Source organism: Drosophila sulfurigaster, chromosome 3 (assembly GCF_023558435.1).
Source record: "Drosophila sulfurigaster albostrigata strain 15112-1811.04 chromosome 3, ASM2355843v2, whole genome shotgun sequence".
Lineage (NCBI taxonomy): Eukaryota > Metazoa > Arthropoda > Insecta > Diptera > Drosophilidae > Drosophila > Drosophila sulfurigaster.
This window is the reverse complement of record NC_084883.1, coordinates 6,067,297-6,083,210: the sequence shown is the minus strand read 5'-3', so window position 1 is coordinate 6,083,210 and position 15,914 is coordinate 6,067,297. Positions and strand designations below refer to the sequence as shown.

At 39.0% G+C, this 15,914-nt stretch overlaps 4 protein-coding genes across 7 annotated transcripts; 2 read left to right on the top strand and 2 right to left on the bottom strand.

Annotated features, from left to right (window-relative positions):
* The first annotated feature begins 5 nt into the window (after positions 1-5).
* LOC133841545 (zinc finger MYND domain-containing protein 11) lies at positions 6-2,568 on the top strand. Of its 3 annotated transcripts, none has more exons than XM_062274107.1 (4): positions 6-396; positions 467-1,554; positions 1,684-2,181; positions 2,230-2,568. In XM_062274107.1, exons 1-4 carry the CDS (start codon positions 282-284, stop codon positions 2,485-2,487), a joined length of 1,959 nt encoding a protein of 652 aa, XP_062130091.1. In that variant the 5' UTR covers positions 6-281; the 3' UTR covers positions 2,488-2,568. The 3 variants fall into 3 exon arrangements, with proteins under 3 accessions (XP_062130091.1, XP_062130092.1, XP_062130089.1); XM_062274108.1 differs by having other exon boundaries at positions 467-813; positions 1,330-1,554; positions 1,684-2,567; XM_062274105.1 differs by having other exon boundaries at positions 1,684-2,567.
* Positions 2,569-3,691: 1,123 nt separating this feature from the next.
* On the top strand, positions 3,692-6,543 carry LOC133842251 (putative sodium-dependent multivitamin transporter). Its single transcript, XM_062275285.1, has 2 exons — positions 3,692-4,950; positions 5,020-6,543. The coding sequence occupies exons 1-2, from the start codon at positions 3,966-3,968 to the stop codon at positions 5,820-5,822; spliced, it is 1,788 nt and encodes a 595-aa protein (XP_062131269.1). The 5' UTR covers positions 3,692-3,965; the 3' UTR covers positions 5,823-6,543.
* Positions 6,544-7,564: 1,021 nt separating this feature from the next.
* LOC133844206 (phospholipid-transporting ATPase ABCA3) lies at positions 7,565-14,645 on the bottom strand. Of its 2 annotated transcripts, none has more exons than XM_062278107.1 (12): positions 14,348-14,645; positions 13,789-14,296; positions 12,546-13,733; positions 12,264-12,491; positions 11,922-12,201; positions 10,875-11,867; positions 9,952-10,131; positions 9,780-9,894; positions 9,538-9,720; positions 8,740-9,476; positions 8,328-8,679; positions 7,565-8,064 (listed from the first exon to the last, which is right to left on the bottom strand). In XM_062278107.1, exons 2-12 carry the CDS (start codon positions 14,287-14,289, stop codon positions 7,884-7,886), a joined length of 4,938 nt encoding a protein of 1,645 aa, XP_062134091.1. In that variant the 5' UTR covers positions 14,290-14,296; positions 14,348-14,645; the 3' UTR covers positions 7,565-7,883. The 2 variants fall into 2 exon arrangements, with proteins under 2 accessions (XP_062134091.1, XP_062134090.1); XM_062278106.1 differs by having other exon boundaries at positions 14,352-14,645.
* Positions 14,646-14,786: 141 nt separating this feature from the next.
* On the bottom strand, positions 14,787-15,835 carry LOC133844214 (small ribosomal subunit protein uS13). The gene is made up of 3 exons (XM_062278120.1): positions 15,687-15,835; positions 15,256-15,441; positions 14,787-15,182 (listed from the first exon to the last, which is right to left on the bottom strand). The coding sequence occupies exons 1-3, from the start codon at positions 15,687-15,689 to the stop codon at positions 14,913-14,915; spliced, it is 459 nt and encodes a 152-aa protein (XP_062134104.1). The 5' UTR covers positions 15,690-15,835; the 3' UTR covers positions 14,787-14,912.
* Between the last annotated feature and the right edge of the window lie 79 nt (positions 15,836-15,914).

Sequence of the window (15,914 nt, the reverse complement as noted above, 5' to 3'; positions counted from 1 at the left end):
GTAGACCAAATTCGAACCAACCAGCATATTTAAAACTACCATCAAATTTATTTACAAAACGGCCTTTTAACGGCTGTTTGAAGTGTTACCATTCGAACATGGCAGCCGTATATTGTCTCATCAGCTGATTCGTGGCTTTCTGGCAACCTTGTGCAATTTTGCTTCTCAAACTATTTTACAGAAACATTGCTAAACAAGTTTAGTAAATAATACATTTTAGTCCATTAGCTTAAGTCCAAACAAATAAAACAAAAAAGCTCTCGCTTGGCAGGTGCTCAAAAATGGTTATCGGCCTGACACCCGGTTCGGTACTATGTTGGATGAATAAACTGACAAATGGGACAAGCACATCACACAAAATCCTGGAGCGGTGTTTACATTCAATTATGTCCGAAGGTAACCAATAACTTTTAATGCTAAAATCCCAGGTTACAATTGAATATTAATCATGTTTTTGTTTATACAGATGAGGCAATTGAAACTTTAGATGTTGCTATCAAAGAGGGCGTTTTAGTTTATACACCAAATGCCAAATCTGCTCCAGCGAGTGTCAAACGAGGCTTGCTCAGTTTTACGCAAAAGCTAAGCAAACAAAGAGCCAAGACAGATCCATATTGTTTTGAATGTCATTTGCCCACCTCTGGACTTGTACAGAAATGTATCATGTGTGTTCGATCCTTTCACGTTGAGTGCCAACGTAAGAATCCCCTACGCCCCAATTACTCGGTGCCTTCCGATCGGTGTCAGCAATATCGATTTCCTCTCAATGAATCCGATATGGAAGAGTCCAGCGACCAGGAGGCATCTCGAAGCGTAAGTGATACATTGGAAGCACAAAGATTGCAGGAACTTGCCTCGTGTGAACTCGATTGTAATAGCAACATTAATATTATATCACAAAATCCCTTGAAAGACGAATCCGACAGCTCGGATGATGTGTGCTTCGTTAGTGAGCAGCTGCCGCGTAAAACAAAAAATTACGGCACATATGTGAAAAGTGAAGAGACCCCGCACAATGAGGACAATAATGAGCTACTGTTGTGCACTCCGTGTCGTCTATTAAAACTGGCCGAATTCCTAAATCCGCCGCACATGTCCAACGAGGAACTCAACTACCTTTTGAACTATTCATGGCAGATGCATCACACTTGGGTAGAGAATGATGTGCGCAAATATATGGTGAATAACTGGAGTGATCGTGATGCGACACTTGTTAAGAACATACTCTTCGTTAATGATTTACTCAGCATCTCGGACATTAGCCGAAGCATCGAAACAAAGAAATTCAAGCACTTATCCGAGTTTCTTGTCGATTTACTCGACTTGCAGCATAATATTGGCATCTTTTTTGGCACCAAGTGTGAGGAGTACAATGCCACCAAGTGGCTTCTACGTGATATTACCCATGATCTGCGTGAAATAAGTCGTTGCTCCGACTGCTTTCGCCATTCTATTGAATCAAATCGATCTGACTTTTGGTTTGCCAAACCCTGCACTCAGCGTCACGAGTTGGTTTACGCTAAGCAGAGTGGTTATCCCCACTGGCCTGCTAAGGTGAGCTTACTCTTATTTTTACTTTTTGAAAAGCGATGGTTTGAAATCCAATCCTTGCTTTAAATGTATTGTTTTAATAGTATCAATCGAAGCACTTAATTGAAAATGTTTATTTTTCATTGTATACAGGTTATTCGCGTGATGAGCAAGAAAAACAACACTTACGATGTACGTTTTTTTGGTGGCTCCCATTCGCGCGCACTAGTTCCGGCCCGTGATATACTACCAATAGACACAGATACTTCGAAACTTAAGATAAAGTCATCTCGACAATATAACAATGCGATGCGTGAACTGATGTGCCATCAAATGTTATTGCACCATCCCATTTATTCGTTTAGTTTTCATGCCGATCCTCGCGAAGCTGAAAATATTATTAACTCGGCACTTCCTCATTACATGGAGCCATGTTCCCGTTCCGCGAAACGTGCTCGATTAGCTACACCTAAACTCAACACACGAAGATCGACAGCAGAAACTACTCCAAATTTGCCCCAAAGAGTTCTGCCGAGGCGTCGTTGCAGAATAGCCCAAGGACCAGAAAATCTTCAGGATTCGACATTCCAAATGGCAAGTAGTGTGATCCCTTCACTGGCACCGGAGCTGCAGGTTTCACTATTACCGGAGGTGCAAGTTTCACTGGCGCCGGAGGTGCAAGTTTCACTGGCACCGGAGGTGCAAGTTTCAATCGAAGATTACAATGAATTAATGCGGGAAGTATTACATTTAAATGCGCAACTATCACAGAAAAAGGCTGAAGTGGATATTAAGAGAGAAGAATTAAAGGCGGTGAAGCGCAAGCGATGGTGTCAACTTTGCCTAGAGGAAGCTCAATTCGACTGTTGCTTCATGGCATCTTACTGCAGTGTTGTGTGTCAGCGTCGCGACAAACGTCGTCATCAAACTAATTGTAATCTCCAAGAGAAAACCTAGTTTTAAATAATTTCTGCTATATTAGTATTATTGTTACTGACAAACTGTGTGTAGATAAGAAAAGTATCATATTGTGTAGAAATATACACAATTATTAAAAAGTATTCATATGTTATATGGAATATTCAATTTGGTGTTAAGAATAAACAAGTAAGAAAGCTACACTCGAGTGTGCTCGACTGTGAGATACCCGCTGCCCATTTTGAGTAGAAGCAAAATATTACGGTATTATTTTCAAAATATTCCGAAAATACTAAAAATATACCAAATGTCATATGCACAGCATAATATACCAGATTTTCAGCCAAAAGTATTTCTTTAATAACTTCTACAATTTTTATCTGATTTTCAAGAATCATAATTACTATTGTTATTATTGTATACACCAAAATTTGCAGCTCTAGCTTTAAAATTACGCTTGGTTTTCGATATTATTGATTTGCGGAGGCGGAATGGGGCGTGGCAAAAATTTGAAACAAACTTAATCTGCATGCAAACAACAAATCCTGTCGAAAAAAAATTATAGCTCTATCTCTTATAGTCTCTGAGATCCAGTGTTTCATACGGACAGACGGACATGGCTAGATCGTCTCGGCTATACTTTATAGGGTAGGTTATAGATGCCTCCTTCAACCTGTTACATATGTACATCCTGCCGGCACAAAGTTACAATACCCTTCTAGCCTATGGGTAGTGGGTATAAAAAAAACATTGGATAGTGCGTGTATATTTTGTTTTAAGTGTTTAGAAAACACTACAAAATATTTACATATGTACATGTAATAGTGGATTAAACCAACACCAAGATATAATGTATTTAGAAGAATATGGTAATGGTGTAAGATTTCCTATTTTTGAGATAAGTATGTACATATGAGTCAATTTTATTAAAACTTTAACAATCATTTAAAATAAAACTGTTTTGTTTTTTTGTAAACCCTAAAAGCATTTAAAAAAGAAAAGAAAAATTACGTGAATAGGCCAAACATTCCCCAATTGCAATTCTTGATCAAGAGACGATTGTATATTTGATTTTGTATGCATAATTATTTAGTAATCATTTCGTAATGACCGCAAGCTATTTTTACAAGTATTTTTGGCTGTGAAAATTATTTTATCAACACATATTGTGAGCTGCGTATCATTTCTATAAGAACATGGACATCTAGCGATACGACCATGTGGCAACGCAATTTGTTATTCTCATCAGTTGTTATTTAACCGCTAAGCTTTACGGTTGTGTTTTCGGCGGTCCGCGATCTTTGGAATGTTGTAATCGCGTGTTTATTTCGTTTGGTGATTGTATATAAATACGTTTGTACATGCGTGTGTAGCTGAAGTTGCGCATAATTGTAAAAAGCATTGACATCTAAAAAGGTCATAAAGCTACAATAACAAAACGTGCATTTACTTTCATTCGTGGAAAAATCAATTATCTGTTACTGCTGCAATCATAAGAATCAAATCAAGAAACAAAAATGCCTCTTGTTGGTTCTCTTGGTGTGTGGGACGTTCTGGTGCTGGCGAGCATTTTAATCATTTCGGCTCTGATTGGACTCTACTATCGCTACACGGGCGGCAAGCAAAAGACAACGCAGGAGTATCTGATGGCTAACCAAAGCATGACCACATTTCCGGTATCCTTTAGCCTGATGGCCAGCTTCATGTCCGCCATCACACTGATGGGAGTCTCAAATGAGTCATATCAGTTTGGCACACTCTTCGGCGTCATCAATATATCCTATGTGCTCAGCACTCCAATTGCAGCCTACATATTTCTACCGGTATTCTATAATATGCGCACAACTAGTGTCTATGAGTACCTTGAACGGCGATTCGGGCATGCAACGCGTCTGGCTGCCTCGCTAGCTTTTACACTGCAAATGATTTTATACATGGGCATTGCTCTTTATGCTCCCGCATTGGCGCTGGAGGCTGTCACGGGTATACCTAAGGGAACCGCTATACTGGTCCTCGGATTAGTGTGCTCGTTTTATTCGACGGTGGGTGGTCTCAAGGCGGTGTTGATCACAGATGTCTTTCAGTCGTTTCTGATGTACGCTGCTATATTTGCGGTAATCACTGTGTCTGCAATCAAGGCTGGAGGATTGGCTCCCATTTGGGAGGTTGCTCAAGAGCGTGGACGCGTGGAGTTCTTCGAATTTTCGACGGATCCAACTGTTCGTCACACTTGGTGGACACTGATAATTGGCGGCATGGTCACCTACTTGTCGCTATATGGAGTCAATCAAACGCAAGTGCAACGACTCCTAAGCGTTCACAACTTGAAGAGTTCCCAGTCGGCGCTGTGGTGGAATCTGCCGATTCTGGGATTACTAAGCTTCAGCACCATCTTCAGCGGCTTGGCAATATTTTATTACTATCGCGACTGCGATCCTGTGCTCGAAGGACGCATCAAAACTCGGGATCAGTTAATGCCACTTTTTGCTGTCGATACAATAAGTAAGAACTGCACATTTGAAATATTGAAATATAGTTCTAAACGGAACTAACATATAATTAATTTTCAAGGTCAATATCCTGGATTGTGTGGCCTCTTTGTTTCGGGTATTTTTTCGGCCAGCTTATCAACGATATCCTCGGCGGTTACTTCGCTCTCTGCTGTCACGCTGGAGGATTATTTGAAGCCACTGTACAGAGTCATCTTTAAGCGACCGCTGATTGAGTCGAAGTCCACATTGCCCACAAAAATCATTGCCGCTATCTTTGGATTGATGTGCATTGCGTTGGCCTTTGGCGCTGGCTCCATGGGTGGCGTTTTGCAAGCGTCACTAACAATTTTTGGAGTAGTTGGCGGTCCATTACTTGCTATCTTCACTCTGGGCGTTTGCACTGTGCGCACCAATCAACGTGGCGTTTTACTGGGCTTTCTCCTAGGCCTCGGCTTCTCTTTCTGGATTGGTTTTGGCAGTCCTAAGCCGATGCCAGAGCCGTTGCCTTTTAGCACCACAGGCTGTGTACAGAATAATATGACCAAGATAGTCGAGGTGGCCCAAGCGGCGCTGCACGCCACCAGCGTTGATGAACCGCACTACTTTTGGCTGTATCGATTGTCATATCTGTGGTACTGTGTGTTGGGATTCTTGGTGACAACATTGATTGGATACTTTGGCAGCCTTATATTGGCGTATTTCAACTACGCGGACAACTCGCAAGTTTATGTGGATAAACAACAAAAGCATCTTGATTACGATCTGTTTGCTCCGATACTGGCAAATCGCTGGCGACGCCAGCATCAAAAGCAATTTGATCCAACAGATGTGTATCACGAGGAGTCGCTGACGAAGTTATCACCGTCAGCTGCTCCCTTATAATAAGTAAAATTCATTCATTTGAATTGAAATTAAGTATCAAGAGTAGGGGTTAATGAGACGGCACGTGCTGTTACCGGGCGTCTGTCACAGTCTGGCGAGCATGAGGTTGTCGTCTGAGTAAGCAGTACCTAATAAGTGGATAACAACGTGACCTATTTGTATACCTGCGAGTAACTTATCAACGACTAAAGGCGACCATAAAAGTCTTCCATTTTGCAAATGCATAGAAACAATAATAAAAAGCATATTTAACTGTTATCTAAACGAATAGATGGTGTATGTGCTGATGTGCCTCCTAGCTTATATGCTATGGCTATATACCTCCATACACATAGATGTAACGTTCCTTATTGAATATTAGCACAATCTTCATTTAACTCAGGACTATAGACAATAATAACGTTAGGGATTGACAGCCGCAATCTTCATCGTTTTCTTGTTAAATGAATCTAATACTTAAGTTCATGTAGAATTCATGTTAAGTTAATGATGGTGGCATTTTAAAACATTATACAAGCATTATATACAAGAATAAGAATTGATCAGCCTGTCATTATAAATTATATACATTATATTTACAATTACTTAAGAGAACCAAACTATATTAATAATATATATTTGATGTGCATGTACTTACATATGTGTATACAAACTATTACTAAGTAACATTTTTGGCAACATGTGCTGAATATTAAATTGTTGTTGCTGCTTCATTGTTGAATGCTGTTTTCACTAATAGAAATTGAATTGTTCATGGCCATTAAACATACTTACATACGGAATATACTACATATGAATTCTCGAACCACAAATGATAAGCTAATTTTACGCAATCGCGTGCTAGACTACTAATTCGTGAATCGAAGGGAATGAATCAATTCAGCCGAATTTCATAATTTTTTTTCGTACATACAAATGTACAATGCATATCTCCTAAGCTTCTAGCGACATATCGGGGGCAAAATTCCGTCACACGATGACCAAACAAATTGATATAAATTGCAGGAGCAAAGGTCAATTTTGGAATTGACTTGCTTATAAACAACTACAAATATTTACCACATATGTATGTACGTATGCATGCCAGTCAATTGATCTTCCTATTATTAACACTCGATGTACAACCTATTGCATACACATCTAAGCTTCTTGTTGATATGTGGAAAGTTTTCTATTCTTACTTCACCAGTTCTTGAGTATGTTGAACTCGCTGTTGACTTGCTTATTTTTAGGGCGAAAGAAGAAATCGCAAACACGACAATAATCGATAGAAGAACAAGATGGATAAGCTTACACAAGTAGTCTGACAATCTCAAGCTAATTTATGAGCTGCGTGTTTTTTTCACGCCTTTTTTGGGTATTCTATTGTGGTTTATAATACCATATTTTATAATATATGTATATTTAAAAAATGACAAAAGTTAAAAAATTAAACAAATGTATTTTATTTCATTCTGCAGACTTTTATTAACAATTTCTATTACAAAAAAAAAATACAAGAAAAATAAATTTTTAAATTTAATGAATGAGAAAACCCTTCTGATGCTTTAAGTAGATCATTTGAAGAAAGTGTAGTTCAGTTTGTACATATACTACATATTTTTGAGCAATCTCAGATTACTGAACCCAATTTTTAAATCTGAGAGACCAGTTTGCTTAGAAACAGACTCGTTTGCCACACTCAAATGGGCTATACATTTACAAAACACTCTGTGAAATTAACAATTCAATTTCTGAGGCAGTTTTAAATTAATTTTTATTTATTTGCTAACATGGGTCAATTAATTGAACCAAATGTTTGTTTGAATAACATTGAAGTCCCTACAGAATTACCATTTCAATTTGAAATGCGATACATTTCGAAATGGAGTGATCTATCATACTTTAAGTTTCCCGACTTCTTTAATTTGGCATCGAGATGTATTTTCAAGCACATTCAGAATTTATTCACTTTTCGTCAGACACATTTACCCCTACAAGAGTGGAAGTTAATCGGTGTACAGATAACTTTTACTCACGTAGGTGTAAATCGGACAAGAATTTTTCAATCCTTACGATTTATCAATTGCGTGCAAAGTTGAGGAATATATCCTCGAGTGTTGTATCACTTATTGAGTAATGTTTTATCTGTAAATCAGTTCGATTATCTTCCACGAATTGAAATACTTCTGACCACAGCAAATCAGTTTCTGGATCCTCTGGTATTATGACTGTTACCAAGCCTCGAATGATGAATCTTTCTCTGTAGATAAAATATATGTATTGAAAGCTACAGTCGTCTATTGTCAACTGTGAAAATTCCGGTACCCATTTATACTTTTAATTTTAAATATAATTGAAAAGCTGTATAATTTGTTACTAGAATAACTTATGAGTAATCTGGATGTGTGTACAATTGTTTAACCATTGACTTAATTATTATTATGGTGGAATATACCTGTACATGTTGAGCAATACCTAATGAGTACCGGGTATAAAATTGAATTTACATTTTCAGATACATACGTGACATAACTGTTGGGAAAATTAATCCTAAACCTTCTTTCCACAGTCTTTATTATTTTACTATATTCATTTCTGTCATCCGTTGCGATATAAACATTGAGAAGACTACTTCCCGCATGTTTTATTGGTTTTTCCGTTGCGGATATTGCCGAAGGTTTTTTTCTCTTCACTATTATTGTTCCCCTTTCTGTTTGCTTTTCTATAAAAATATCTTCTTCTGATGCTGGCGTATTTCTTTTAGCTGATGGTTTTTGCTTAATTCTGGGTTTTTTCTTCATTTTCACTTGCACACCTTTATCCAATGACGTTTCTTCCTCTCCGTCATCTGCTTTTGCTGTGATTATGCTCCCATCTGAATTGAAAAGCAAAAATTAAAATATAACACATTTTATTTGTTGCCGCTAGTTATTACTTCTGTTAGATGAGGACGCGGATGCCAAGGGGCTTACACTTGTTGTTGTTGTTCTTGAGAAATTTATGTACAATTCGTCGTAATCATTATTAATTTCATCCATCTCATCTTTTGTTGCAACCTGCATTTTAATTGAAATACCCCTATTGAAGCGGGACTTTAAATAGGGCGCGTTGCCGATACAACAGAGATTGCCGTGAGCCATAATGGCAAGGTAAGTGCAAAGGACTTCACACTCGGCAATGCTGTCTGAGGTGATAAACAGGGATTTCCCGTTGGACCGCAACTGGCTGAGCACCGAAGAGATCTCATGCTTGGTATTCACATCCACACCCGTAAAAGGACAATCCAGGCAGATCAATGTTGGCGATAGTGACGCAATTGCAATCGCCAGCTTCCTTTGGTTGCCATTGCTATAATACATGGTCTGTTGATCGAGATACTTGGTCAACAGAAAACCATCAGCAAGATCCACAATAAAGTCAGGTATTAATTTCCTCTGCATGCCCCTTATAAGGCAGGAGAACGTCAACATTTCTCGACCCGTCATATACGGGAATATCGAATTACTTTGCGAACAGAAGCCGATGTGGCTAAAGCATTTGTGCCTCTGATTCTTCATGCTCAATCCCTTAATGTAGATATTGCCTTGAGATAGATTCCGACTGCCAATGACCAGATCAAATATGCATGTTTTGCCGGCACCACTGAGTCCCATCAAGCCAAAGCATTCATATCTAAATAAAAATATTAATAAGTGCAAAGTTCCATAAGTTCTACTTGTATTTGTCGAATTACGGCATGATTCTGAATGATATACATTCGATTGGCAGCAAGTGACTAATTTTCTTTTTAATCCTATCGCAGACTAGACTGCATTCCTTGAGGAGATCGTCATCATTGATAATATATTGGACCTCTTGGCTCATGATCTTCACATCTTCGTCGACAAAATTACTTTCACAATTCGTACGATTGTATCTGCGTGAAGAGAACTTGATCATAAATTTTCGGTTGCAAATATCACATGCAAACCCTACTTGATGAAGTATTCCAAAACACGCAGTTTGCTATACAACAAGACCAAGATAAAATAGAATATCCCACTAGCTAGCAAATACATAAGTTCTGTCCAGACATTCATCGGTTCATGATCTGAAAACATCCATTCTATGAATTTTCTTAAATAAACCAACCAACTTTATAAGTTACCTATCACGCTACAATTCTCAGTACAAACAGATCCCAGCTCCATCGCTTCGCATGCAGTCAGTCCGTGACCATTGCTTATTGCAGCTATCGAAGCCGAGTACATGGCATAGAACGGCAAAAGGAGTAATACATAATGCATAATCGTTAAATGCTCGCCAACAGTGATAATTGCAACAATGACTGCAATTGTTTTATATAAAAGTAAATTAGATTTAGATCTGAAATAATACTATATAATTACAATTCAGTTTTACAGAATTGCTTCGTATTGTAAACCTTTTTTTTTTAATATTATGTTCCAATACGAAACAAACTTTAATATAATTAAGGAACTTAACTTTTCATAGCACCGGGGGATATTGATTTGTTTTAATTGTGTATGTGCTCTTTTGACTATATACTATATTGAGTCGTTAAAAAATTGTTGAATGAAAAATTATGCTTGCGATGTAATAAATCATATAACTACATATGTAGTGCATAATATTTTCCCAGAAATTATAGTTCTCCTAATTTTAATTCAATTGAACATTCTTAGCCTAGTGTTAATAACACTTTTAGATACTGTATAGCGACTATCGGTATAAAAACGTCTATTTGAATACCATATTATCTAACAAAGGGTTCGAATTCACTTCATGAGCGTTCATTTTTTCATTCAGACCTCAGTTGGGTTTGGGTGTTAATCTTTATATAGGTAATAAAATAGATTTATGTATGGGTTAGGTACTTTACTGCTTCATTAATACAGATAGGGTAACGAAAACAGAAAACAGATTACAGAACAAATCGGATAAAAATCAAAATTAACTATAGAATAATCCCCTCAATATTATTTTACTCTTTAAATAAACTTCTCTACTTGCAAACATTATTTAAATTAGTGTTCTCTACATTGAAATTAGCAAATTTATAAGTATTACCGATTAAAACGTTGAATAAAATATTAACAGTCATGGCAACGTGCGGTTCTCGAAATGCGAAGGATAAGAGATATGTGAATGAAAGTGCTGCAAAATCAAAAGCCATCAGAATAATCCACAACCAACACAGACTCTCATAGGATTTCATATATAATGAGAATATCACCGCAACTGATAATAGTTGCAATATTAAATAATCATATATCAAATGTGATAGCCAATAGGTATAGACAGTAATGCCGGCAATATGCTGTTGTTGTTTCATTTGTAAGGCTCTTTCCTGAATGGGCTGTCTTATAAATAGGGCCAAGGATATGCAGAGAAAGAACATAAGTAGGGATGTATTTTTCTTATCGTTCATATCGATATTAATGAGAAATACTTCATCAGTATCGTTCCGGGGCTTATTAATGATCTCAATATCAGTATTTGCCATAGAGTTGCCAATAGCCTTATACAGTATGCTGACGGTAATGGGAATGCCATGTAATAGACGCCGATTAAACCAGGCCGTAATGGAACCCTCACGAAATGTGGCTGCTGCCACATAGACACGCTTGTAGGTCTCAGCTGCGACATCCAAATTGTCCACCAAATAGTTTTGTACACCACCGTGAATGATGTGTAGCGTGGCGCCTGCTGCCATGACCTCATCATCATATTGCTCGCAGATTCTTCTGGTATTATCTTCAAGTTCCTCGCCATAACCCAATCCAATGCTGCGCCCCTCAACGTGCTTTACTACAGTCGGATCAACGTAAGGGTCAAAGTTTGTGAACGACGGTATTGGCTTTAGCTGCTCATCTGCGTCCATAATATCCACCGATATATTCGCAGCAGCCACAAAAATGGGCAGCAAAATGATGCATGTGAGCGTGATGAGATGCTGGCGTGAATATAGCAGCTTCTTCAAGAGCATCGCCCGCCATTTGTTTTCCAATCGCTTTCTTTTATTAGGCTCTTGTATATCGTTGGCACCGTGTACCCATTTGGCTGTAATTGAAATCGGTTTCAACGTCTACGGTTCACCGTTACTTACCCACTTACCATCCGAAACCACAGAACGCCATCGTCCGTTTTTATTGGCGTTAATCTTTAAGATGGTTTCCTCCATAGTTGGTGCACTGACTGTAAAAGTGGACAACTTTAAATCGTCCAGTTTTCTCTCCAAGGCGCGAAAAAGTTTCGGGAATCTGTGAACCCTCGCAATGGGCAGACGATACGTAATTTCATACTCGTCATATTTCTCGACTCGAGCCTCTGGAATAAAGCGCTGGAGCAGCTTGGTAACCTTGTTCACATCACAATCCGTCAGTTGCGCGCATACCTTTACCATGAATATCATAGCGTTTATACACATATGTATTGGAATAGTTGGAACAAACTCACCACACGATAACCAGGTCCCAAGCTGTCAATTAGGAAATCTGATGTGCCATAACCGATGATTTCACCATCGGAAATGATGCCAATGCGATCGCCTAGCACAGCAGCAGGGGTGAAACTATGTGTATTCAATATAATACAACGTCCATCCTTTTCCCGCCGCAACAGATCGAAAACGTCTCGACAAGCTGCTGGATCAAGAAATGCACTTGGCTCATCACAAAGCACCACCTGATGATACGACTTTGCCTATAATTGTGATCTGCGATGTGATGCTAAGCTCACCTTGGTGCCAGCACAGAGCGCACAGCACAATGAGAGTTTGCGTCTCATGGCCGCAGACAGATGTTTTACCTTCATCTTTGCCTTATCTTTGAGATTCATTTTGAGTAGATAGGCCTCCGCCTCCTGTTCAGCAAGATAGTGGGACATGCCCTTTAGTTGGCTGTAAAAGGTGATGTGCCAGAATGAGCTGAGCTCCTCAAAGAAAATATTTTTTTGCGGACACAGTGCGATACTTTTGCGAGCTAGTCGCGGTGCCTCGACCATATCCTCCCCATTGATCAGCACTCGTCCTGAGGTGGGTGCATAGAGGCCAACCAACATCATGAAGATTGTTGTCTTGCCGGCACCAGTGTCGCCAAGGAGCACTGTTATCTCATTCTCGTAGAACTTAAGCGTGAAATTACGCACAACCTTCTCGTCGCCAAAAGATTTGCTGAGCCTCTGACTATTGATAATTACCTCATTTTCTGAAGTTACATTCTCAAACGCTAGAACATTTTCATTCCGGTTAGTTGCATCGATCGCCGCCTCTTCATCAGACTCCGTAAAGTTGATTGTTGGAGGTGAGGAGCACCAGAATTTGCGAGTGAAGGGAAAATTAAATTGTTTGCGTGGACGCAATCCCCCTGGCTTTATTTGGTCCACATACAAACATATCAGCATAAAGAGAATGGACAGTAGAAACATTGGCAACAATATATGACCAGAGCTCAAACGATCGTCGGGATGACTGCAAAGAAATAGGTTCGACCAGTGAATACCCCAGCTTTTCATCTCATAGGCGAATACTTGGATCAATATCATTGGCATGGCGCTATTCAAATGGAAGGCGACGATCAGCGAGTTGATAGTACCGGTATCTCTGCCATTTACAACGAAGAAAGGCATAAAGCTAATGACGTGCACAATGCACATGGCAATCATGGCCAAAAACGAATTATTAAAGAACGAACTGACCATGAAAGTCAGGGAGATTAGGGCAAATATGTAAACCATAAATATGAAAAGCACTACGATAGAACTGCTATAGGGACATAAAAATACCATAATCAAAATCACAACGAACACAGTTGGTATCATCAACATAATGTAGCTGACAATAAACCACGACAGCCAATTTAAGCCAATTGGTAATCCCATGATGTACATCATGTCCCTCATAAAATCTTGTTTCTCCGACACAATCATCTGCAAGGCACACGACCTATAACATTGGCAAATATACTTCGCAACATCAACTCACCTGGCAGATGATCAGCGAGGGAAACATATATATAAGAACGAAGGATATTACGAATTTCCGAAAAGACGTTGGCAATTCAGGAAAGACGGTCCGTCCAGCATCAGGAAAGGGCTGAATATGAATTTGCGGCATGAGAACGCTTCTATTTACCGATCTTATTATAGCCTCCGATAGCTTCAATTGCATCCACAGAAAACCCTCGGTGTGATAGGCATCCTTATCCGGGTTTTCCATTATACGCTTAAATAATCTATATGGCCATCGTCCCCTTGGATTTGTTCGTAAATGAAGCGGATAGCGTATGGCAACTTTGACTTTCGATGGCAACTCCATTATATCCCTAAGATGATCTTCGAATTCAATGCCCACATAGGCATCTTCCACGGTCAAAGCTTTATCCATTTCGGACGCATACAGATATGACTTTAATTTTGGTGATCCAAAACTAGCTGACATATCTTTAACGATTTGCTCAACCACATGATTGAGAGGTGAATACATAACTGAACTAAAACGTAATTTCGTGAAACAAGGACGAGAGCTATCACTGCATACATACATACGTAACGTTTGGTTGATTCAATTCCAAATGTGGATATCTCGTTTCAGGCACATTTTCGTCGCTTCTTGCATTCACAATAAGCTCAACTTGAGAGAGAAGGAAAATGACTATTGGTGTCAATATGATGAATATGGTATTAATGGGATTGGCGCAATGCAATGATTTATTCTTGCGGATCAATAACCACAGCTTCGTGGTGCTACTCAGCTGGGTTGAATGTAGAAAATACGACGATGACATTACAATTTAGATGCTTAATGTTTTCGATATACCAATAAATCAAGGTTCCTCAGATCAAACTTTACACTCAACTAATAATGCTTTTAAACTGTTGCACAATTCACTTGCAAACGGAGTACAGATTTTATAGGAATGCCACCAAGAAATAATAAATAATTCCGCCACTTCATTGCAACACTTGATCACATGCAACATATTTTTGTTTCCAGATTTTGGGATTTTATGTATTTGTTTATGTTTTGGATTGATGTTATAGTAGAATTATAAGCAATAACAGCTTCAGCCGACTGGATACAGAAACCAAGACGGTGCAGCAATTAGCTTACTTCTTCTTGGACACACCAACGGTGCGACCACGGCGACCAGTTGTCTTGGTGTGCTGACCACGGACACGGAGGCCCCAGTAGTGACGCAGACCGCGGTGAGAGCGAATCTTCTTCAAGCGCTCCAAATCGTCACGGAGCTTGGAGTCCAAGTTGGAGGATGTCAGTTGCGAGTATTTGCCATCAATGATATCCTTCTGTCTGTTAAGGAACCAGTTGGGCACTTTGTACTGCAGAGGGTTCGAGATGATGGTGACAACCTTGTCGACCTGTTACAAATCAAAATGTAAACAATGGCTGTAGAGATGTACCGATAAAGTCGTAAAACTATAAAACACTTACCTCCTCCTCGGTGCATTCACCAGCGCGCTTGGTAAGATCCACATCGGCCTTCTTCAGCACAATGTTGGAGTAGCGACGACCAACACCCTTAATGGCGGTCATGGCGATGCCAACCTTGCGCTTGCCATCGATGTTCGTATTCATGATACGAAGAATGTGCTGGAACTTCTCTGGGATGACGAGCGACTGCAAGAATAAACATTATGATTGTATTAAAAAACATATTGCATCGAAACAGCACATAAACAACAAAAGTCAAAATTGCATTTCCGCTCAAAATTGGCAATATGATTTCGACAAATATGTAATAAATAATCGCGGCATTTTGCATTTCCCGCGTACACATGGTATATCATTGGTTTATTTAAAAACGATTTGCCGGTTTTGTAGTTCGATTAATTAGATATTTGATGATTTATATATGGACGCACCATTTTGCCCTGTTTAAGCGACAAATATTCAGCCGAAAAAGAAAGCGGATGTGCTTCTTCTTCTAAGTTTTGACAGTGACATTTCGAAAACCAGTATTGCTAACGCTCAAAACAATTGGCAGCCCTGAGTAGCAATCTATCCAGGGCTGAATTTATACGGCAGCCCTGAATAAAAGTGCTACCCATGTATGTGAACAATAGACAAGTCTATGAGTTTATTGTTTTGAA